At 34.7% G+C, this 25280-nt stretch overlaps 1 protein-coding gene across 2 annotated transcripts in view; it reads left to right on the plus strand.

Moving 5' to 3' along the window:
• The window catches only part of TTK (TTK protein kinase), a 68128-nt gene that overhangs the window by 32272 nt on the left and 10576 nt on the right, over nucleotides 1–25280 (plus strand). The window contains exons 1-14 of one of the 2 annotated variants that reach the window (XM_019729569.2): nucleotides 43–686; nucleotides 1845–1985; nucleotides 4379–4601; nucleotides 4963–5069; nucleotides 7386–7526; nucleotides 8163–8277; nucleotides 8444–8516; nucleotides 8610–8704; nucleotides 10069–10153; nucleotides 11175–11292; nucleotides 14780–14928; nucleotides 19840–19973; nucleotides 21329–21455; nucleotides 24100–24192. In XM_019729569.2, coding sequence (XP_019585128.2) covers nucleotides 1847–1985; nucleotides 4379–4601; nucleotides 4963–5069; nucleotides 7386–7526; nucleotides 8163–8277; nucleotides 8444–8516; nucleotides 8610–8704; nucleotides 10069–10153; nucleotides 11175–11292; nucleotides 14780–14928; nucleotides 19840–19973; nucleotides 21329–21455; nucleotides 24100–24192 — 1599 coding nt within the window. In that variant the 5' untranslated portion in view covers nucleotides 43–686; nucleotides 1845–1846. Of the gene's footprint in view, nucleotides 1–42; nucleotides 687–1844; nucleotides 1986–4378; nucleotides 4602–4962; nucleotides 5070–7385; nucleotides 7527–8162; nucleotides 8278–8443; nucleotides 8517–8609; nucleotides 8705–10068; nucleotides 10154–11174; nucleotides 11293–14779; nucleotides 14929–19839; nucleotides 19974–21328; nucleotides 21456–24099; nucleotides 24193–25280 lie in introns of those variants that run through there. The other variant, XM_074333224.1, reaches the window with a different exon arrangement.

Consider the following 25280-nt stretch of genomic DNA (forward strand, 5'->3'; position numbering starts at 1 on the left):
GAGTTCTGCGCAGAATCCTGACGAAGCAAGGACCATGGAATCACTTAAGGGTAGAATAAGGGCACAAATGGGAGCTCAAGACAAAGCACTGAGATTTTTGAGCTGGTGGCAGGGCTGAAGGTAGCTCTGTGAACCAGCATTTCTTGCCACATCCTCCCTACGCTCGGCAGTGAGGAGCGTGGAAGACGCAGGAGTGGGGTGGTGGTCGGCGTGAAGGACCAGCTCACAGGGCACCTTTTAGGTCCAGATGCTGAGAGCAGCGTTTCCGCCCCTGTTCTCCTCTCAACGGGTGACTCTGCCCAGGAATGGCTCCCTCCCCGAAAAAGACTTGGTCTGGTTAAACTGGAAAGTGCAGGAAAGGCGGCTCCTGGCGCCGGTCGAGTGCCAGCTGAGAGCCAGCTAACCCGGACTGAAGCGTTGCGCAGGGGCAAATCGCGAGACGACCCTTCCTGGGCGGGACTCGCTAGTCGCAGAGGGAGGGGCGGGGCCGACGCACACCAACCAATCACAGCAGACGCTTCCACTTGGCCAGCACCGACCAATAGGAGGCCGCGACAGTAGCGGCGGGGAAATTCAAACGTGTTTGTGGAGAAGGGTTCGGATTCCATTTTTCCTTCTCAACTCGGCTTTCTGGCGGTGAGTTCAGCCTCGCAAGTGCACCGGGAACGGCGGCAGCTCGCGGGACGGTAAGTGGTGGGGGCGAGGCCGGAGCGGCTCAGAGCCGGGTAGACGACGTGGGGCGCGGCTACACGAGCTGCAGGGGGAGGGGAGCTCTCGCCGCCTCCGCCAACCCACCAGGTGTAGCCCGAGATTTTGTTGAGGATCCGGGAAGCAAGAGGTGGGTGTAGACCTCGCTGGGAAGAGGGTCTGGGGGGCACCTGGGGAGAGTTTGGGGACAGGAGATCGTTTCCCTAAAGACACTTCTTCTGTTGTCTGCTGTTTTAGAACAGAGAAAGGAGATGGTGGCTGTGTTCTGACAGTTACCTTTCGAACATGACTTGAAGAGGTGATATCTAGATGCCCATTTTATCGCCCCTTTTCATTGTTAAAGTCAAGGCCAGTGGCGGCATTGATACCAGCGACACTGGGTTACTGGGTTGATATTTGAGAATTACAAAAATGAGATTGACAGGAAGACTGCAGACTCTTTGTTGACCAAACATTACCACGATGCAGATGAGCAAGTGCTTGGTATTATATGACTACAGTAGTCTTGGTATTAGAGTGATCAAGTTAGCAAATCATTAATTCTGCCAGATATGCGCAAGAACAAGCCTGCTGAGATCCCGCTTATCAATCAAGGGCTGTGGTGGTGTATATATTCTGCTTTGAAAGTCTTTGCATTGTGCAGGTTTACTCACATAAAGCAGGTGAATAAAGGAATGGTTATTCACATTGCCAAAAGGATTCTTTATGTCTAAATGTCACTAACAGAATCCAAACAAACATTCCATCACATTTTTTTTTTAAATGGCAGAATTTGCAGATGACCCAGAGAAAATAAATGAAAAAGAGTGAAAGGGAGGTGTTCAGTGTGTAGAAGAAAAATGGAAAGCTTTAAAGGGGGACAGCAATTTCTGTGTCATACAATGGCTTCATGGAAGTTCTATTGGGAAGAAAACATACTTAGCCTATTGGAAAGTTTGATGGACAATTTTCAAATATGTGCAGTTGTTTTTGTGCACATAGCTTCACAAATACTACCTTACTAATATTTGCATTAAGATGTGTTCATATAACTAATGCTTTAGTTTTCTGGATTCTAAAAGGCTAGTTGCAAGTTTTTTTTCTGTAATGCTAGTAAAAATAAGAATTATGACCAGTTCAGTTATTTTTTTTCTTAGAAATGGAGGCCGAGGATTTGGGTGGCAGAGAATTGACAATTGATTCCATAATCAACAAAGTGAGAGATTTTAAAAATAAATTTAAAAATGAAGACCTTACTGATGAGCTAAGCTTGAATAAAGTCTCTGCTGATACCACAGGTGAGTTCTTTGGTTTTTTTTTTTTGTTTGTTTTTTTGAGTGCCCTCTAAGGTAAAATAATGAAATGTTAACCACTGGGTGTTTGCATGATACATTTTCTCAGTAATTGATGCTTACCAATTAGAGTACTGTACACACTTTTGTATGGAAATATTCCCACAATTTTCTGCTTTCTGAAAAAGGAAACATTTATTACAGTGTACTCAGAGGTAGTTTTCTTAACTCTTCCATTATTGTCAGCTGTTATTTCTGCTAATATGCCTGCCATCAATAGATATGCTATTTTTTTCCATTCCTTTCTTGCAGCAAACTGAGAAATCCTCACCAATCTTAAAATTATATATAAATTCAAAGTCAAACATTTCGTTTTTTATTTGGAGAGTGTTCCTATTAGTCTCTTGGCCATTTTTTCCTGTTCTGGCTCCGTCTGTTCCAACCACAGCGATTTCCCTGCTACCTCCTCTTTATGCCAGACCACCTCCTACCCTAATGTCTTTTCTCTTGCCCTCTGCTGTGAACACGGCTCTTCCAGATATCTGCCAATTCTTACCTCCTTAAGGTCTTTGTTCAAATGTCATCTCAGTGAGGGCTTCCCTCACTCACCTATTTAACAATAGCAACTTGCCAGGGTGGGAGTGTGCCCCCTATCTTCCTTTCCCGTATTGTTTTTCTCCATAGCACTAATCACCTTATATCTGATTTACTTGTGTTTATTCTCTGTGTCCTCTGCTAAAAGGTGAGATCCATGAGAGCATAGTTTTTATCTGTTTTGTTATATCTACACAGCTGATAATGGTACCTGGCATATGGTAGGCACTTAAATATTTATTGAATGATGAATGGGTGAAAATGCTCAAATTTTAATACTTAACCTTTATGAAAACTATTAGCTCAGAAGCCTAAATCTTTACTATATTTCAGATTGTTATGGTTATTTGAAAGATGACCTTTGGATAAGTTTGTCATATCTGTATAAGCATTAAACGGATGAGGAATTGAAAATAAATGGAAGAACCTGTAATCTAGTCATAATGGCAGATCATATTCATTTAAAACATCCCACAAACTAATTATTTTCTGGTTAAGCACATTCTTGAGTACCACCATACTTTGTTATGTGTATTTAACGCTTAAAAAAGCTTGTATACTAAGGTAGATGGATCCTTATTTGAAATCCTTAGCTCACTCAAAGCTGTAAATACCTAACATATATTGATAATTAGGATTATTATATTAGATTGACTATATTAGATGGATTAATTATATCTAATTCTATTAGATTAAGTATTGAGGAAGATTCAAAGATGCTTAAAATCATGGTTTCTAAATGAGAAGCATTTAAGAATCCACTGTGTTACATTATAATGTATTTGACAAAGGGATACTAGCACAATAAAGACACAATGCTTTAAGTGTTGAGTAGAGGGAGAAAGGAGTACTCAGAGGCACGAGGAATAGATCTGTGAAGACTTTGTTAGACACTGCAGATTAATTTGTTAGGAAAGCAATGGGATATAAAACTGGAAAATGAAGTTAAGATCAGACCAGATTAAATGTAAAATAAAAAAGCAAAATTATGAATGTGCTATGTTTTAGTAGAAAGTAGAAACAGTAATTTTGTTTACAAAAGTAAGGATTTAGTCCTTACCGAAGGTAGCTGAAACCAATGGAAGGAATGATAGTTTCTCTGAGAAGGAGGAATTTAATAATGTTTAGTAATGACTAAAATACCGTATATAGGAGACCGACATTAATTCAAGTTGTTTTTTTAAAAACACTTAACACTAAAGAAAGTAAAAAATAAATCACAATGTGAAAATTACAGGGAAACTTGGGTAACTTGGAGGGAAAAGAAAATGACCATATCAGTTGCTTATCTTTTGTAAACTGATTTTGGTTGGTTGGTTTATAAGTTTGAGTTATATGGAGATAATGTTGGATTAAAAAAGGTTATGATAGGACTGGGATTATAAGTTTCTAAGTTTCTAATGAATAACTTATTAATGAATTTTCTAAGGAATTTGGTACAGGTGGTGATGGGAGAGGCTTAAGTTTCCTTTGAATAGTTAGAATACTGAAATAGAATTATGCTATTACAGCATAAAATTTTCTTAAGACTATATATGTTTTATTAAACGTATTTATAAAAAGCATTTATTTCCATCTTTTTCCTTAAAAATATATAGCCTTTTGGGTAAAATTTACCCTCATAAATGATATATATGCAGTAAAGGAGTTGCTTACATTTACACAAATTGTTAAAGTTTTTAAAAAGTATTTTAAGGGGTTTAAGTACATTGAGAGTATAACTAATTTATAGGAAAAATTCAATTTGATGTTTGTTTTCATGTTTTTCTTCCCTTTATTATGGCATATTTGTTTCTTTTATTCAGATAATTCGGGAACTGTTAACCAAATTATAATGATGGCGAACAACCCAGAGGACTGGTTGAATTTCTTGGTCAAGCTAGAGAAAAACAGTGTCCCCCTAAATGATGCTCTTTTAAATAAATTGATTGGTCGTTATAGTCAAGCAATTGAAGCCCTTCCTCCAGATAAATATGGCCAAAATGAGAGTTTTGCTCGAATTCAAGTGAGATTTGCTGAATTAAAAGCGTAAGTATTAGCATTTTAACTCCATTTAACTAACTACATCACATAATACGTAACTACGTTACAAAAAGGTAAACTGAGAACATGTCAGGATTACTTACAAGAAAGTAAACATTTTTTGCGCAAATCCTTTTGCTTATAATTCTCAAGTGAATAATGTTAATTCTCTTTATGATACATATTTCCACAAGCTTCCTATTCCTGACTCAGCCTAAAAAGGTTTTTAAAAATATCTTATTAGTGTTTAATTTTATATACAGAAAAAAAAATACCCCATGTTTTTTGGAAAATAGATGAGGAATTATCAAGCTTAGTTTAGCTGTGTCCTTTTTCTTAAAATTTGACTCTAAAATCTTTATTACAGTATTCAAGAGCCTGATGATGCACGTGACTACTTTCAAATGGCCAGAGCAAACTGCAAGAAATTTGCTTTTGTGCATGTATCTTTTGCACAATTTGAACTATCACAAGGTAATTTGAAATATCAAGTCCAAATTTTAAGTGAAGGATAACTTCCTATTATAACTTATATTCTAATTAAATCATAGATATGAAGTAGGAATCCGAGGCAAAAGGCATAAAAGTTGATCAGAGGAGACGGGAAGTGGAGGGTGGGGTCAGGGAAGAATCCCACCTAAATATAAATGCAGAGAATATTTGTTGTACTAGCTCTTCCACTTGTAAGGGGTAACCTCAGGAAATATGTATGAACGTGGTGTTTGTGCTTAGATTCAGGAAAAGTCAAAAAGAAAGTGGCTTCTTTACTGAGTATTTGTGGGATAAGGATATAAGATATTTAAGCTAGAGCTTAGGTAAGCTTTTCTTATGCTATAGCTTCGGAGCATTTCATAGCACCGAAATACACATCAAAATATAATTGTAACATTAATTGGTTGTTCCCCTTTTTAAAGAAAGGAAGGAAGGAAGGAAGGAAGGAAGGAAGGAAGGAAGGAAGGAAGGAAGGAAGGGAAGGAAGGGAAGGAAGAAAGAAAACTTGTAGGAGCTTTTATTTCTTGCTTACCTGATTCTTTGTAGTATGAACTTTTGGATAGGACCAGTTTTTTCCCACATTTTTAGCCTGGCCAATCATAGTCTTTTCTCTTTTTCTCATTTTCTGGGGCCTCTGGTCCACCCTCAGTCTACTCTCTTGGCTATGTGTTCTATTTTCCCTCAGCCTTGCTTCTGCTCTATCCCTGATCCCATTTACCACCAGATACAGACATTACCATTATTGATTTGGCTCAGCCAGAATCCCCATGATGGTGCCCAAAGCAGGACTCAGTCAGTGGAGAGGATTCTCAAGGATTGAGATTGGAGAAACGCATTGTACAAACTCAGGAAGAGATCCGAGAACCCTGAACTTTACAGATGATTTCTGAGTCTTAGTTACCCGACCCATCTCTAATCTATATCCTGTGCACTGTCATGCACTATCAGGTGACTTGTTAAAAAATCGTCCCTTTCCTGCCTAGGAAAATTGATTCCTCCTTCTTGCTTGTTAAAGTAAGTTTGGCCAGGCCTTTAAGATCCTCTATTTTTCTTTCATTCTACTTAAGAAATTTTTTGAGGTATTAATGGCCTATGAACAGCAACTATAAACTTCATATCTTTAGAACACATAAATGTTGAAAATATTGAAAATCTCAAATTGTGACCTGTAAAAAAGAAATGTACTTTATCTGTACCACTGCAATGTAGTAGTAGCCTCAAGATCAAAATTATGATTATTTTGAACAGGTTTGATAAACAGGCTTTCAGGAAATATGCAACATCTTTGAAATCTTATGTGCAGTTTTGTGTGTATGTATATTTTTATAGGAGTGGAGGACATTCCATAGTTTTTATCAGATTCTCAAAGGGATCTATAAGCTTTCTAGTTCCTGGTTCATATCTAAGCCTTTCTTTGTTTGCTGTCCTAAAATGGTCAGTACATGAAATTCTATCACTACTCTCAATAAATGTACACTTAATCACTATCAAGAATATTTATAGTCTTAAAAATTGTAAACTGTCCGAAACTGGAGGCTATCTCTTAATCATCTTTATACCCTAAGTGCCAAGTACTTTGATAGCATAGCTCAGTGGCTCCCATAAATGCTGAACATATTCTATAATATACTACATGATGTGCACATTTACTATTTATAAACATGATACTGGGCTAAATATATTGGGTAAGTTTGCAGTTGAAATAAACTTTGGTAGTTTATCTGTAGTCAAAAAGGTAATTGTAGTTATTTTTGCATTTCTCGGGTGGTGTTGCTAAGTCTGATAGCTAAAGATTAATCTTTATCATTACTTTTTTTTAAAACAATACTTTTGATGGAGGGTTCCCTGTAGCAAAAGATGTCAACCTTAATGACTAAATGACACGAATGACAATTATTATATACATTGTAACAGATTGATGCTCATGGGACTATTACAACATCTAGGGCTTAGTTTTTCCTTTTACTAAATTCCCTGAGGTTCCTGAGTGTTTTTGTTGGCCTTTGCTGTCCCCAGTTTGTAACTACTTTGTTACACTTCTTTTACTTCTGAAAATAGTCAGTGGTGATATACTAATGCATAGTTACATCAATTACATATTACAGAAGTAAACTATTTGACATGAATTATTTATCAGAGATGAGGTTACTTATTTGCTTATGAAATAAAGCACCTGAGCCATGGAATGCATATTTTTGCCTAAAGCTTTAAAAAAATTTTTCCCAGGTCCTGATGAATAAGGATCTGGAGAGTGAAGATTGCTGCATTAAAATGACAATTACTTTTTTACTTTGTTAGGTAATTTCAAAAAAAGTAAACAACTTCTTCATAAAGCTGTAGAATGTGGAGCAGTGCCACTGCAAATGCTGGAAATTGCCATTCAGAATTTAAACCTCCAAAAAAAGCAGCTGCTTTCGGAGGAGGAAAAGAGTTTATCAGGTAAATGTATTAATGCGTGCTAATACTTTTCTGGGGTAGATTGCCTATAAAAAGATTCACGATAATATTTTATAGAAAAATGTGTTTTATGTAGAATGGTCAAGATCTAAGTTTAAATTTCAGATTTAAAGGAGAAGAGACATTTGGAACTAATAAAGTTTTTACTACGCATTGGATATTTTGTTGTTGATCAAACTCTCACTGGTAGCACATTAAAAACAACTGGATAAATGGGTCAAATATATGGTGACGGAAGGGGAACTGACTATGGGTGGTGAACACACACTGTGATATATAGATGATGTATTATAGAATTGTACACTTGAAACCTATGCAATTTTAACTAACCATTGTCACCTCAATAAGTTAAAAAAAACACACACACAACTGGATCAGGAGAATCACTTTTTGCTTGTAGAAATAGGGCATGTGCCTTTACTCTGGGGAAACAGTTATGTGATTATGAAACACTTATGAAGTGTAGAGAATTATCTTGAACATCTTCATGTCTGCGTATCTTATTTAGGGACAGATCTGTGAATTGGTTTTTTAAATAGTCTTATTTGTGAGATTACTTTTTTGCGTATTTTTTTATGTCTTTACACATTTAATCACAATTGCAATTATTTTTTACAGCATCTACAGTATTAACTGCCCAAGAATCATTCCCCAATTCACTTGGACATTTACAGAAAAAGAGTGTCAGTTGTGATTCCAGAGGACAGACTACGAAAGCAAGGTTTTTGTATGGGTGAGGAGACTGAACCAGTTTTTTAAATACTCATCATGCATTTATATTATCGATACATTTACATGTATATGTTCATGTAATAGTGGTAACAGTGTTTAGCAGTTAATGGAAATACATATGTTAATATTATTGTTGTAAACATTGGGGATATTTTCTTTCTGTTTAGAGAAAATGTGCCCCCTCAAGATGCAGAGATAAGTCATCGAAATCCCTTAAAACAAACAAGCAAAGCTAAACGGGTAAGTCAGTTTTAATCTACTTTGATTAAGGTGGTAGTGGTGAGGTCTTTGTTTATTTCCTAGTTGGTTACTTAACCTTTCTAACATTTTTAGTCATGCCCATTCGGAAGAGTTCCAGTTAACCTTCTAAATAGTCCAGATTCTCATGAGGAGACTGGTGGTTCAGCTGTGCCAAGTTTTACGAAAAGGTATGTTTGGGTTTTAATTTTTTAATTTGCTTTCAGCTTTTGAAGATTGGTAACAGAATGGTCTTAAGCTCTTTCAATGTATGATAGTACTTATGATTAAATTTTTATTTAGTATTGAAGGTTACTGAGCCTCTCAATGTTGTGAGGGACAAAGGAATGAATGGGGGAATAGGACTTTATTTTGCTTTTCAATCATTAAAAGTATTCATTAAAGGAACTATTAAAAAATAGGAAATACGGAGGGAAAAATACTAAGTCAACCTGAAGCTTAAAAGATTGCAGATATCCCCAAACTCCTGTTGTTTGAACATTCCTCACTTGGTAGGTAGCCTCTCTTGTAAGAATCTCTTCTTAGTGTGTACATAGAAGGCTTCATAGCCGGGGTGAAGAGGGGTCTAGGAATGATTTCTTTTCCAGCTTATTCAAGGAAAAGAGTGGTTATCAGTGTGAAAGGTGATTAATTCATTAGTTTGCTTAAGAAGCTAGGGCATCAAGAAGTGGGGCAGTCAGTAGAGATACAGTATTGTTTATCACATCTGGTGTCTTTTCCTTCCTTCAACTTGGGTGCTTATTCCCTTAAAAGAAATGGGAATCTAGTTTTCTAGCTTAGCTAAGGGAGTTTTTCTGGCCTATTCGTAACTAATCACTATATAACATAATTTCTATTGGAAAAATCTCCTTGGATTCCAGAGAACCACTTGGCAAGTAAACTTTAGAAAATACAACTGATTGTTTTTAGTTGGTGTCTCCTACACTTAAATTCCTGTTATACTTAGGGCTCAACTAAGCATTGATATGAAAAGAGCATTTTGGTTGTCAAGGTTAAGTTCTAAAGTGTTATGAGAGGACTTTTACCTTGTCATCTTCATTTCAATTATCTAGCTGAAGAATAAAGGAGACTTTCTCACACTCCAAGAAAATAAAAACAAAAATAAACCAGTCATTTTCTTGCTTGTTATGACAGTGTGTGCCAGGCATTGTGGAGGCCCGCGGAAGGGTTATACTCTAGTTCTTGTCCATAAGCTATTTGTGACCTGAAGTGTAGTTTCACCTACATACTGTTGTTCCCTTCTTCTTTCCCACAGTCATACCTTAATACCAACTGTTATTATGTAATTTATGTAAAACTATGTAATGAAGTAGTCAGTCACCTACTACTCATCTTTATCACTTTTGTCATTGCTCAGTACCTAATCACATATTACTACAATCATGCTATTTTAAAAATATTCTTTTTAAGAGATTTTTCCAATTAAAAAGCGTGTGTATTGTTGAAAAGCCAACTTTAAAATGGAAAACAATAATACATTGAAAAGATTAATTTCGAATTAAACATTAAAATTATTTTGTTTTGTGGGTAATAGACAGACCTCTAGATCAGAATGCCGAGAGATTGTGCCTGGATCTAAATCAAGTGGAAATGATTCCTATGAATTGAGAAATTTAAAGGTATTTATACTTTTTAAATCTTTTTATGGAGCAAGGGTTCCTGATCCAGGGTCCATGGAGCCTTTTCTGCGGAAGGGACTCATAGTTTATACAATATCTGTTAAATATCTATCCTGAAGCCCCAAAAGATAGAGGACCACTAATGGGAAGGTGTACAGAAGTCCTAAACTGTTTTTCTGAGATTCAGGTGGTAGAGCAAAGATCACCCATCTCCTGGGATAACTGAAGTAACACTTAGTATGCATTTTTTAAGCAGATTCGTTGGGCTGGGGTTGGGAACAGCTTCAGTTTCCTGGGGTGTTTAATCATATGATCTTAGCAGGGCATCTTAGAAACAAATGAGAAAATAAATTGTGAATGGTAGAGGTGAGGGCTTAGTCTGATATTCTGAGATGGCAGAGCAACTTTGTGTGAACTTCAAAGACAAGAAACAGTTGTAGTCACTGGTGCACTGATTTTTAGGGATTATACTATTGTTGGACTTGAGTTAGTCCCCTGCCATCACAATGTGTATATTTTCAAGTTTATGTTCTTTATCATTCCTTTCTTTCATGGTCCAGTCTTTAAAATAATTTTAACTAATCACAACTACCTTAGAATAGTGCATAGTTGTATTAAAATTTTACTTTCTGGATTTAGAATAACTACTGTTTTAGACTTACACAAATCTTGATTTTGACTAATGCTATTATTTTGGTGATAAAATATAATCATAGTAACAAAATAATGAGGCGTGTTGTACGTTGGATTCAAATTTTCTAACCTCGCTTGTTAAGTGAACATATTTTAGCAACTGATTAAATTCCCCATTGAAAGCAAGTTGGCCATATTTATAGTTATGTCCATTCCCTTTGCCCTAGTCAGTAATTCAAGAAGTTAATCTTTGATTGGAGTTTGTGAGTCTACGTGTAGTTATAATAGATAATTTTCCTAGTAATATTTTCACATTGATAAGACTTTAGTGTATTGACCACTAAGACAAATTAGTATGAGACTTAAAAATCTTATTCTTTTCATATAGTCTGTTCAAAATATCAATTCCAAGGAACCTCTGGTGTCAGATGAGAAGAGTTCTGAACTTACTACTGATTTAGTAACCGTGAAGAATAAAATTGAATCAAGTCTCAGAAAATTAGAAGGTAACAGTGACAAAAGTTACAGACTTACTTCTTTAATTAAGAAAACCACGTTGTTGCTTGTGTTGCTAACCAGCTACTTAAGAATTGCAATATATGGCTATGTCTATGTCCCTTTATCTTGTATTTCAGTTGAAATATATAGAATGTATAAAAAGTATTGAATTCTGTAGCAAAGGAAGTTTATTTGCCTAAAAGGTGCATAAAAGGAAGAGTGGAAGGAAAGTGCAGTGGATCTGAGTGACATTTCTCCATTGGCTTGACAGATACTTTCTGGAAAGGACACAGCATCTGTGTTTATATGACAATTCTCCTTTTCCTTTGATCAAACATTTGATTTTCCACTATAGGAGTACTATGATAAGTGTCCTAAGGATATGTAAATGAATGAGCCAGGGTCCCAAGCAGGTTACCATCCAATGTGGGAAATACACTGCTCTAAATACAATGCTGGGTACAATGTAGAAAGTGTCATAAGAACCACATAAATAAAATGCTATGAGAATTCAGAGGGAGGAGAGAAATTTGAGGAACTAATTTGGGTTAGGGGAAATAAGGTAATACTTTGTGAAGTAGAAGAACATGAAGAATTATGAGGGTTTAAAGGAAGGAATACAGTGATAGAGTATTCCAGATGGAGGGAAGAGTGTAATAAAAGGAACAAAAAACAGTCTAGTTATGCTGGAAACTAACACACGTAGTATAAAAATGGGAGATAAGGCTTGTAGACTTGGAATGGCTGGCTTAAATGTTTTATTCTTTTAGATGTCACAGTACCATTAAAGATTTTTGAACAGGATCACGAATTGGGTGATCATTGTCCAAACAAAGATTGAATGTAATTTTTTCTTTTAATTGGACTGAGGAGGGGCACTGAGACAAAACTGGTCTTGCCCCAGACTCATTTTGGTTTATCCTGATCTTTCCTGGTTCTAGTCCTGAAAATCCCATGTCTCAGGAAAGCCCTCAGTCCCTGGCAAACTGGGATGGTGAGTCACCCTACAATAGTCTTTTTTGCCATTATTTTGATGGGGAATTGATTCTTAATCCTAGCATTTGGGGGAAACTTATATTTTATATTTTCATGGGATCTATTAAAAATGGTATGATTAAAAAATTATCTTTATTGAATATGCTTTTTAATAGTACTAATCTGACATAATTTGTTTTTAAATGAAGACTTGTGCCAGTAATATTTTGTACAGTAAAACTTTCAATCAGAAAACTGCCCAAATCATAAGGGTACAGTGCAATGGAGGAATATTTCATTCATATGCATTCCTATGGAGTGTGTTCGAGGGTAGGGTTGGGTCACAGAATGTGCATATGTTCATCTTCAGTAGGTAGTGCCAGACAGTTTACCTTTGACCAGCAGTTGTGTCACTCTTGCTTTATATCCTCAGTTGTTTTATTGTTGATTTTTAGTTTTAGACATTCTGATGCTGCTAAGTGATACCTCATGGTGGTTTTAATTTTACATTTCCCCAATGTCTAATGATGTGGAACTTTTATTTTGTATGTTTATTGGCCGTTTGGATATCCTTTTGTGAACTACTTGGAGTTTCTTGCCAGTTTTTCTGTTGGGGTTTCTTTCATTTTCTTGTTGATTTTTAGGAGATATTTATATCGTCTAGATACAGATCGTTTTTTTGGATATTTGTATTACAAGTGACTTCTCCCATTATGGTAAAGAGTTGATGAAAAGAAATTCTTAATTATCATGCATTTTAGTTTATTCATTTTTTCTCTTGTGTTTTCTGTTTCTTTAAACAAATCTTTTCCTACTCTAAGATCATAAAGATGTTTACATATATTTTAGAAGATTTATCATTTCCCATTTAGACTTATATTCTACCTCAATTTAATATATGTAAGATGAGTGTCAAAATTTTTTCCCCATGTGGGTATCCAGTGAATCCAGCAGTATTTATTGAAAAGACCCTCTTTTCTCTCACTGAATTGTTGTAAATTAGGTGATCCTGTGTGTGATACCTGTTTTTAGATTCTTCTTTGTCCCATAGTTTTTTTGTTTTTTCTTGTCTATCTTTGTGCTAATACAGTACTGTCTTAATTACTGCAGTAAGTCTATATCTGTCCAAAAATCTTCCAACTTTGTTTCTTCATATCTGTGTAAATCTTCCAACTTTGTTCTTCTTCAAGGCTATTTTAGCTATTCTAGGCCTTTTGGATTTCCATATAAATATTAGAATCTATCAGATTCCATTTTTTAAAATTGGATTTTGATTGCAATCTAAAGGCACAAGTTCACATCTTAACAGATAAGTTTTCTACTTCACTAACCTGGCATATTCCTTCATTCAAGTAGTCTTTAAAACATTATTGAGGGAATCATTTTCTGTGTAGAAATTTTGCTTTTGCTAGAGTTATTACTAAATATTTGATGTTTTTTGATGCTATGATAATGAGTGGGATCCTTGTAATTTTCTTACCTTTCTTCGTTGCTGGTATGTAAAAATACAACTGATTTTTTAGTTATTGATCATTGATACAGTGACATTGCTAAATTCACTGACTATTTCTAATATTTTCCTATAGATTCCTTCATGTTGTTTGAAAATAATGTAACATTTTTTTTCTTCCAAGCCTTTTAACTTTCTTTTCTTTGCTATAGTGCACTTAACACCTTCAGTATAATGATGAATAGAAGAGTTGATAGGTGGCATTCTTGTCTCCTTCCATCTTTTAGAGGGAAGCTTTCAATGTTTTACTCGTGTATGATAATTGCTGTAGAGTTTTGTAGGTACTTTTCATCAAGTGTCAAAACCATGAGTTTTGCTTTATACCTAGATTACCATTACTTTTTTTGTAAATGGTTGTTGAATTTTAGCAAATGCTTTTATCTGTTTATTGAGTTAATATATTTTTCTTCTCTGTTCTGTTATGGCAAATTAAATTGATTTTCAAATGTTAAACAAACTTTCCATTTAGGAATATACCTAACTTGGTCATAATTTGTTATACCTTTTGTATATCAATTGCAAATATTTTGTTTAGGATTTTTGCATTTATCATCAAGCTAGAAATATTGATATTCATAGAAGAGTAAATATATTATTCGGAGACCCTTAAGAAATTAAATAGCAGGCCAGTTTAAGGTAAATTTCTTTTGTTAAAAAAGGAAAGGTCTATGAAAAGTGGTGAATTATCTTCTTTTTAGTAGTAAGAATTTATGACATATATATGTTTTTTAAATTTTTACTTCTTTACTTACTTTCTGGTAAAGACCACAAAAATTCAGAATGGTATCTTATAAAACTAGTAAACAATTTAGGAAAATGTCTGCATTGCAGCTTTGTAAAACTGACATGATAAAAGTAAATTTTCAATAACTGGTTTGAAGTTTTTAGTTTCTCTTTGTTTTTAAGAGTAAAATGCTAACACAGTATGCAACAGGTTCTATTGGTTAGGTTTAATTTTGTTACTATCAAATATTCTTGCATTTTAATGACAATAACAAAAACACTTTCAGAAACTAAAGAACATCAAGAACCAAAGGTTCCAGAGAGTAACCAGAAACAATGGCAGTCTAAAAGAAAGTCAGAATGTGTATACCAGAATCCTGCAGCATCTTCAAATCAGTGGCAGATTCCAGAGGTAACCCCAACAGTTGATACAGAGGTAACTTTCTTTTCCCCTCAAGTGTAATATTGCCATTATTTATAATGTGATGATCACATTAAATGTTTTCTTATTTTATTAAATCCTTATGCACCATATTTAGTGGAATAGGTTACTTAAGGGCTGTTTTTATTATTTATAAAACAATGATCAGTAACAGCCATAGGTTCTGCAAGAGTAATGTCAACCAGAGTTCTATTTTCAATAGTGTTTCTGGATTGCTGGTAGACAGGTGCAAGGGTCAGCAAACTACAGCCTATGGGTCAAATCTGGTTCCCAGCCTGTGTAAATAATATTTTCTTGTGACACAGCCATGCCCATTCATTTACTTACTGTCTTTGGCTACTTTCCAACTGTAACAGCAGAATTGAGTAGTTAGAACAGAGACCGTCTGGTCTACAAAGCCTAAAATGTTTACTGTCTTTCTCTATATAGAAAACAACATGCTGATCTCTGACCTAGTACAATGCATATCGAAGCATTTGACAATTTTCTATTGTTATCCTCATGGATAAAATAGAAAAATATAGACTAGACAATCTATATGAATTTATAGCAGGTAGAATGATCATTCCCAGTGGTTAGGGGCCATTTCAGAAGGAATGATCTGGTAGACTACTGGAGAGCCAAACCTATTTTAATACATGGCCACAGCCTCACTTTTTCTTTTGTTATATTCTAACTCACTGGTTCTCAAATATTTTGGTCTTGGAACTCCCTTTACACTCTTAATTATTGAAACCCTGAAAGAGCTTTTATTTACATAGATTATATTTATCTGTGTTTACTGTATTAGAAAATAAAACCAAGAAATTTAAAAAATATTTGTTAATATATTAAAAACAATGATAAACATGAATATAGATACACTTATGAAAAATAAGTATTTTGTTTTATTGATGTATAATTGAAATACAACATACTTGTTTCAGGTGTGTATTTGTATATGTTGTGAAATGATCACAGTAAGTCTAGTTAACGTCTGTCACCGTACATAGCTACAAATTTTTTTTTTGTCTTTTAATGAGAATTTAAGATATATTCTCTTAGCAATTTTCATACATGCATTATTATTAATACAATATAGTCGCCATGCTGTACATTACATCCCCCTGACTTATTGATGACCTTTTGACAACCTTAAACCTTTTGACCATGGCTCCCCTCCCCCACTCGTCCTTTGGCAAACACCAATCTATAAGCTTTTTTTCCTTTTTTTTTTTTATTTCTTTTCTTTTTTTTTAAGATTTCACATATTAGTGGTACTATGCATCATTTATCTTTGTCTGGCTATTTCACTTAGCATAATGACCTCAAGGTCCATCCATGTTGTCACAAATGACAAGATTTCATTCTTTAGGCTGAATAATATTCCATTGTGTGCATGTGTGTGTTCATACATCCATCAATGGATACTTACGTTGTTTCCATATCTTGACTATTTTAAATAATGCTGCAGTGAACATAAAGGAAGGTGCATATAACTTTTGCGTTAGTGTTTTCATTTTTTTCAGATAAATGCCCAGAAGTGGAAGTGCTGGGTCATATGGTAGTTCTGTTTTTAATTTTTTGAAGAAAATCTATACTATTTTTTATAGTGGCTGCCAATTTACATTCCCACCAACAGTACACAGACATTTTAACAATATTAATTTTTCCAATCCATGAGCATGAAATATCTTTCCATTTAGTTGTCTGAAATTGTTTTCATTAGTGTCTTAGTTTTCAATATACAGGTCTTTCACTTCCTTGGTTAAATTTATTCCTAGGTATTTTATTCTATTTGATGAAATCATAAATGAATTGTTAATTTTTTTCTGATAATTCATTATTAGTGTATAGAAATGCAGCAAATTTTTGTATATTGATTTTATATTTTGCAACTTTACTGAATTTGTTAGTTCTAGCAGTCTAGGTGGAGTTTTTAGGCTTTTCTATATATAATATGTCACCTGCAAATAGTGACAGTTTTACTTTTTTTTACAATATGGATGACTTTTATTTCTTTTTATTACCTAATTGCTCTGACTAGGACTTCCAATCCTGCTTTAAATAGAAGTGGCGAGGGTGGGCATTCTTATTTTATTACTGATCCTATAGGAAAAGCTTTCATCTTTTCACCATTGAGTATGATCTTCTCTGTGGGCTTGTCATATATGGCTTTTATTATGCTAAGTTATATTCCCTCTGAAAAATAAGTATTTTTCAAAACAAAATGATAATAGTGAGAAAAGTGGCATTGTTTTACAATTTCTTTAATGGTTAGCTTACCAGAAGAGTGGATTTCTTATATCTGCTTTTGCATTCAATTTATTTTATTACCCCATGGCTTATAGCCTCAGGAAAACTCCAGTATATACTCAAGAAAGAATGAAAATTAAAAAGACAAATAATGTCTTAGTATAACTAGAATAATAGTTTTAAGTTCTCAGATTCCCTGAAAGGATCTTATGGACGACCTTCTCCCTACTTTCCCCTGGATTACTCTTTGAGAACCACCAATCTAAGTAAAAAAGTGGATAACAAATGTTGGCTGCAAAGAATCTTGACAGGTTGAATCATGGATTATATTAAACAGCATCTCTTTTTTTCTTTTTGAAACTTGTAAATCAGTAACATGTTAAGGAAACTCAAAACAATTTATTTATCATTAGAGAAATGCAAGACAAAACCACAATGAGGTAGTATTCCATACCCACTAAGACGGTTAATTAAAAAGAGACAATAACAAGTGTTGGTAAACATATAGAACTCTCTTATACCGCTTGTGAGAATGAAAAATGGTGCAGTCACTTGGAAAATGGTATGGCAGTTCCTCAAAAGGTTACACATAGAGCTACTATATGATCCAGCAATTCCACTGCTAGGTACGGTATATATTCAAGAAAATATATATCCACAGAAAAACTTGTACATGATTGTTCATAGCAGCTTTATACATAGTTGTCAAAAGTGGAAATAACCCAAATATTCATCAACTAAAAAGTTAATAAACACAATATGGTACTCTTATTATTTCATTTTATTCGTAATACAAGTAATGAAGTACTGATAAATGCTATAACATGGATGAACCTTGAAAACATGCTAAGTGTAAGAAGCCTGTCACAAAAGGCCACATATTGTATGATTCCTTTTATAAGAAATGTCCAGAATAGGCAAATCCATACAGATAGAAGGTAGATTAGGGGTTGCCACTAAGACTGGGAGGAGTGGAGAATGGGCGTGAATGCTAATGGATATGGAGTTTCTTAGGATGATGAAAATGGTTTATAATTAAATAGTGGTGATAATTGCACACTCTTGTGAGTATATTAAAAACCACTGATAAGTATACTTAGGAAAGAAAGAAAAATAAATTAGGTGGTTTCTTGGGGGTTACTGCTTCTCCAGCAGCCCTCTCAAGTGGAGTTTGTCTTTGTCTCACATCTCACTTACCTTACAGCCGTGTTTCCCGTTGCTATGTCCAGACCATTCTCTTGCAAAAGCCTGCCTTCTTGAGGCTTCTGGCTTGTGGATATACCATTCTGGTCCTTGTTCTTTGCTGTCATCTCTGAACATCCTCGTGACTCCCCATCATTGCTTCAAGATACCTACTTGCTTCACTGCTATCTACTTCAACTCAACAACTTATCTTTCTTTTCGTTGGTTTCTATAACCCTATACATATATCACTAGTCCTATATCTAGCATCCAAATTCACAACTTTTTCCTCCTTAGTGATCATTTCCTTGATTTCACCTTAGCTACCCATTCCTACTTGTATATCCTCAATTCTGATCTCCAATATCTCAAATGCAAACATTCCACTCAGTGACTACAATATTTTCACTTTCCTTGCTTAATAATCTTACTACAACAGTTTTTCAGTACCATCCTGACCACTAATCCAAATATATATATGAGGAACCCTTAAATGAAATGGAAAATTTATCCAGGAAAAGAGATAGTGGCTACCTAGCTATCTTTAGAAACTTAAAGGATGGAAATGTAGAAAGTAGAAGAGATTGATCCGTTGTGGTTTTCAAGAGCATAATGTGGACCAGTGGATTAAAATTCTAATAGAGAAACTGATTTAATCTAAACACTTGTGAATCCTTTCTAAGAACTAAAGCTGTCCCCAAATTGAAGCGAATCTCCTTAGACAGTAGTGAGTGCTCAGTTACTAATAGTGTTCAAACAAAATCTGGTTCTCTATTTGGTTGAGATGCTGTAGAATAGGAGTTGGCAAACTTTTCTGCAAAAGGTTTGTAGGCTTTGCAGGCCAGAGAGTCGCTGTTGCAGTTACTCACCTCTGCCATTATAGCATGAAAACAGCAATAGACAATACGAAATAAGTGGGCATAGCTGTGTTCCAATAAAACTTTATTTACAAAAACAGGTGGCAGGCCAGATTCAGCCTGCAGGCTATAATTTGCCCATCCCTGCTGTAGAAGATGTTCATTCATCTTTGTTTTGGGATTTGTATGAAATAAATTCTATTATACAAGCTCTATGTCTCTTACAAGGGAGAAGAACACTAGATAGGTATTTGCTATTCCAAATTTTGCTAAATAATTAATATTTATCCATTTCCCCTCAAATATATAAGTGGGAAATGTGATTTTATTGATTAAAGAAAGTCTAGCTTTTAGAAGCACAGGGCACTTAACTTAGATTCTGAAAGTTCAATACTGGTTATAAGAGACCTGATGGGAGAGGACATTAGATCCTGTTTTGTTAAGTACTGTGCTTTCCCTCTTCTGATCCCTTGGAGCAGAATATAACAGGCTTTAGAACTTAGAGTGAAAGAGCTGTATTAAAAAGTTATTTAAAGTCTGGAATACGTATATCTACATATTTTAGCATGCTTTTGTATTTTATATTTGTATTATTTTCTTAGAAGTGATGTTTTTTATTTTGGTTAAACAGAAACAAACCACTTTTGAGCAACCTGCCTCTTCAGTTTCAAAGCAGTCACCGCCATTATCAGTACCTAAATGGATTGACCGAAAATCTGCTTGTAAGACACCCAGCAGCAGGGCCGTAGAAGATTACATGAGCTGGTAATTTTTTGGCTCTTTACTTGGTGTAATAGAAATAACATGGTCTTTAGGGCCAAATAGATCTGGAGTTGAATCTTGCTGTTACATTATAGCCTTTTTGAATTCATATTTTTCTCAGCATCAGTTTTTTTCATCTGTAAAAGGTGAGGGGAAGTTGGCTATCATATGTTTGTAAGGATTGTTGTGAAAGTCTCTGTCATATTGTAATCTATACCTACAACTTAGAAATACTTTAAGTATGCAAAACTTCTTGATAATCATGCATTGCCACATGGATATCTCTGTAAATGAGAAACATGTTATAGTTACATTCTTACAACAGTTAAAGTGTGGATACATTGTATATCAAAGGAGGTGTTAATTGGAATGTGATAGTTTCTGAAAGAGGTTGGTTGTATAGGTCACATAGTTCTGGGGGTGTTCAGAGGTATCAGACAAATAGATGGGAAGGAAGGATGAGTGAAAAAATTGGATGGTCACTGCTGATTGATAGGAAATGGGATATTGCAAAAGCAAATTAAAGATATTCAAAGAAAGGAAATAAAGGATGATACATCATATTCTTTAACCAGTGGCTATATTTTTAGTATTTTTTTAATGTGTTAGAGGATAACTTAAATTCATGATGATTTTTGCTTTTCATTTTTATGGTGTAATCTTTGATGTTAATTAGAACTGGCCTTAGAAGTATTATAACCTAGTCTCCTACCTATTTAATACAATTTTGCTATATATTACCTCGTTTTATTATACTTAGAATACTTTAAAGAATGATTGCTAATGGCAATAGTTAATGTAGTTATTTATTGTGAAATTAGATTATCTTTGGTCAACAAATATTTGTGGAACTCCTTTGTGCCAAGCACCATTCTAAGTACTGAGGATACAATAGTGAATAAGACAAGCAAAGCATAAATGTGAACTGAACATCTTTAAACTCAAAGCCTAAATTCCTCTGATGTAATTGGCTTCTGCATCTTTCCAGCAGGATACCATAGGTCATTATTGTTAGAAAGCATTCTTAAAAATCTATGATTATCCATAGGCTGATGTTTGCCTTGGCTAAATTCTTATAAAATAGCTCCAAGTCCATATTTTAAATGCCATCTTATTTATTTTGCAATAAGAATATTTGGGGACAAAAAAATTACTTTCAGAAAGAATTTCCCCAAAATAAAATTTCTTGCGATGGTGTAGCTAGAATAAATTGTCCAGCTATATTATGAAAACTGTCTTGGATTCTATTTGATGTAACACGTTTAAGCTTCTATCCACCTTTTAAAATCACATAAAAACTGAGTCAGAATCTTGTTTTTAAATTTTTAATGTTTTAAATTAAAAAATATCTTTCCTAGTTTTAGAACTCCAGTTGTAAAGAATGACTTTCCACCTCCTTGTCAGTTGTCAACACCTTTTAGCCAACCTGCCTATTTCCAGCAGCGACAGCAGCAAATACCTGTTACTCCACTTCAAAATTTACAGGTTTGATAAAAGCTTTATATATGACGGTATATGTTAAGGTATGACCAATTTCAAAGATTTTGTTTTTACAGGTTCTAGTTGTTAGGAAAAGTCGTAAGAACTTGTCTATTCTTAGTCCCAGTAAGCAAAACTCTTCTGATAAGAGTGCCTCTTGACTTGGAGAGGTTAGTTATTGAAGAAGCTAGTGCAGTTTTTTTTTTCATTAACTAGGCCAAAGTATCCAGTTTGAATAGCTAGATAAAATTTCTCTTGTAATCTAGGTTACTTTTTATTTCATTAAACTAATTAAGCCATCTGTTAGTGAACAGCCTCATTTCATTGGCTGATAAATATAAATTTTCAGGAATATCAGAATAGCAATATGAGATGTTACTAGAATATATTGTCATTATTATAAAATAAGATAAAATTTTTTTTGCCGGTGGGAAGATTGCATTGCCATCTGGAGAGAAATTAATTTAGACACTCTCCTGACCTCAATACTAAAATTAGTTTCTAATGACTGACTAAGAGGCAGCTTAATACTAGTAGAAAGTATGGGCTTTGAAGAGAGATTGCCTGGCCATGAATCTTATGAATCTTGGCCTCACTACTTACCAGCTGCATGACCTTTTGCAAGTTACTTAAACTCTCTGTGCCCATTTCATCATCTATAAAATGGAGATAAAGGAGCTACCTCTCCCATAGGATGATTGCGAAGATTAAATTAGTTAATGTATATGTAACTCTTAAGGCAGAGCCTGGTACTTTGTAAATAATAAGTTAGCAGCAATTGTTATTTAAATAATAAAACAGCAAGAAAAAAACCCCACAAGTTATTGTACAAATCAAGAGACAAGAAAATTAGCTGACAGAAAGTAGAATAATGGTTATCTACTAGATAACCTAGAGGGAGGAAGGAATGGGGAGTTATTGTTTAATGGATGTAGAGTTTCAATATAAGATGATTGAAAAGTTCTGATATGGTTGGTGGTAATCGTTGCACAACAATGTGAATGGACTTAATACCACTGAATTGTACACTTAAACATGGTTAAAATTGTAAATTTCATGTTATGTATAACTTAACCACAATTTAAAAAAATAATGGAACAAAAAAAAGTTAGCTGACAATAGATTATACTAACTATGGAAAGAGGTAATAGTGTTTTGAGGGTTGAAGCAAATAGTAAATTACAAAGGAGAAAGAGAAAGATGACCAGGTTTGCTTATACATTGTTTCACAACACACTTATTGAGCTATTACTTAAGTCAGGCCCTGTTTAAGTTGAAATCTAGAAGTCAGGTGAAACATGACTACGTGAAGGGGCTAGGAGGATTGCAGAACAGGTCAGTGTCAAGAGGAAACTGAAAAGAAGCCAGGTGTGGCTCGAGGTCAGGAAGGGACTGGGGTGATCCTTAGGGTCCTTCAGGGGCCCTTTAACTTTTACCCCAAGAGGGATGGGAAGCTGTGGAACTAGTTAAAACAGGGTAGTGAACTTTTTTGCATTTTGAAAGTTACTCTGGTGACTGGGGAGGATGGACTAAGGGGAATATGGGTCCTGTGTAGGAAACTGAACTTCACATTGATATTTAATCAGAAGTAAGTCAGAGTTACTTTATTCTAAAAACTGTCAGCAGTTAGGGGGAAAGGAAATGCAACTGCTTTCTTCTCTCTCAGAAATTTACAGTTTAAGTAGGAGAGGAGGTTCCAAAGAGGGTGGGCAGTGAAGAATCTTGATGAAATTACAACTTAATGAAAGCTAACAGGTATATATTTCAAAGCCTAATACTTTCTTACAGAAAATGTATGTCATGACTCAACAGTGCCTTTCAAACCTAGAGGTTAAAGACATTAGAATCCTTATCTCGTATAGTATGTAGAAGGAAAGCTTTTGCCATTTGCAATCTAAAGCTGGACTTAGTTAAACTGAGATTTATTCAGACCTTGTTCCAACTTGGTTAATCACCTAATGAGGTGCTCTTTGTGTCTTCAGCTTCCTTGTCAGTTCAGAATAACTCTTCTCGTACCACGCCATCTGTTCAAAGCGTGTATAGGTCCACAGAGAGCTCTAGTACAAGGGAGGAAGGAGCACGTTGCATAGATCAGTTGTAAGTTTGCTGAGGAAAATGCTGAAGTTCACGTTAAGTGACTTGCTGAACATCACCCAGCAAAAAGGGGCATTGATAAAATTTGCATTTGTCAAATTGACTTGAAACTCTTAGCACCTTAGCACACTGCTTCCTTTAGAAGGTAATGCTACATGAGAAAAATTGTGTGTTTTTGTACGTATGCATGTATGTATATGTATGTATGTACGAGTATGTAAGAAAGTAGAGGTTTATGTAAGAAAAAAGAATAGATAAGAAAGGTGGAAAATGATAGCTTATGAGTTTGTGTGTTGAACATTAAGTGATTTTTTTTCCCCCTTAAACCTTCTATGTAAGTGGCAAATTAGACCTTGGAAGTTTGTATATTAATTTAATAAGTGTATTTCTTTAGCTAAAGTATGTAAATTCCTTTTTTAAAGTAATTGTGACTAATACCTAATTACTTAAGAGTTAAGATAATTTCAAAATTGGAGTCATTTCACTATATTAAATGCAAGCTAGTTTCTCTGGCATGTTCTTTGAACCTTTGACTCTGTATGTCTTAATTATTTAGATTTCAGCATCCTCTTCAACAAACGAATGCATTTCAGTTAAAGGAAGAATTTATTCCATTTTGAAGCAGATAGGAAGTGGAGGTTCAAGTAAGGTAAGTGTTTTAAATATTTAAGAAACAAATAAAACTATTTAAAACTTTCTTTGTCTTTTTCACCTTTTCAGTCTCTCTGTTTCTTAACTTCTAGGGACCCATATTGCCCTTGAACCAAAAAATCCCTTTCATGCCCTGCTCCCATTTCCTACCCCCAACAAATGACGTATCTCTTTAGACCCGTTTCTTAATTCTAATTCGCTTCTCTTCCCTCCAGTGTCCTATATTTCCAAAATTCTTCTTGAAATAACATTAACACTGACTTGGGCGGCAAATGACAGCTGTGTGTTATCACAAAAGAATCTTTCTAAAAGTCAGTCAAGACCAGGATGTAAATAGCTAATATGCTTTGGATGATTCAGCAAGGTTTTTGACTAATAGATTTTGTTTTGATTTGAGTTTTTCATTTCAAAAACAGACTTTAGTAACAAATGCGTTTCTGGAAATAGAATAGATCATTTCCTAAGTTTATCTGCGTTCTGAATTTATATGGTTCTAATTCTCTGGATGGAAGGCATCTCAAAAGAGTTGCCTAAACTTACTATTTTCAGTTCTTCTCATTCTATTCTCTTAAATCCACTTAAGTCAGATTTTTACCTTCATCACTCACCAGAATAATTGTTATCAAGATCACCAATAGGCTCCACATTGTTGCCAAATTTAGTTCTTAGCTTTGATTTTGGGTTACTTGGCATTTGGGATAGTTGATTATTCTTTTCTCATTGAATTTATTTCTCCCCCATTTGGCGCTTCTCAGTTTTCCTCCTCTGCAACTGGCCGTTCCTTTTCAGTCTTCCTCTATCTCAGTGGGGCAATGCCCTAGGACTCAGTCCTCGACCTCTTCTCTCTATAAACTCACTCACTCCTTTGCTGTTCGTATCCAGCTTCATGGTTTTAAATACTAGGTATATGCTGATACTTCCCAAACTTAGAGTTCCAGCTCAGGCCTTTACCTGAATTCCAGACTTTTATATCGACTTTGACTGCTCAGCATCTCTTCTTGGGCATCTATTAGACATTTAAAACTTAATATGTTCCAAAGATATCTCTTGCTTCATAGTCTTTCCCATTTCAGTAAATGGCAACTC

The sequence above is a fragment of the Rhinolophus sinicus genome, linkage group LG05, assembly GCF_036562045.2.
Source record: "Rhinolophus sinicus isolate RSC01 linkage group LG05, ASM3656204v1, whole genome shotgun sequence".
Lineage (NCBI taxonomy): Eukaryota > Metazoa > Chordata > Mammalia > Chiroptera > Rhinolophidae > Rhinolophus > Rhinolophus sinicus.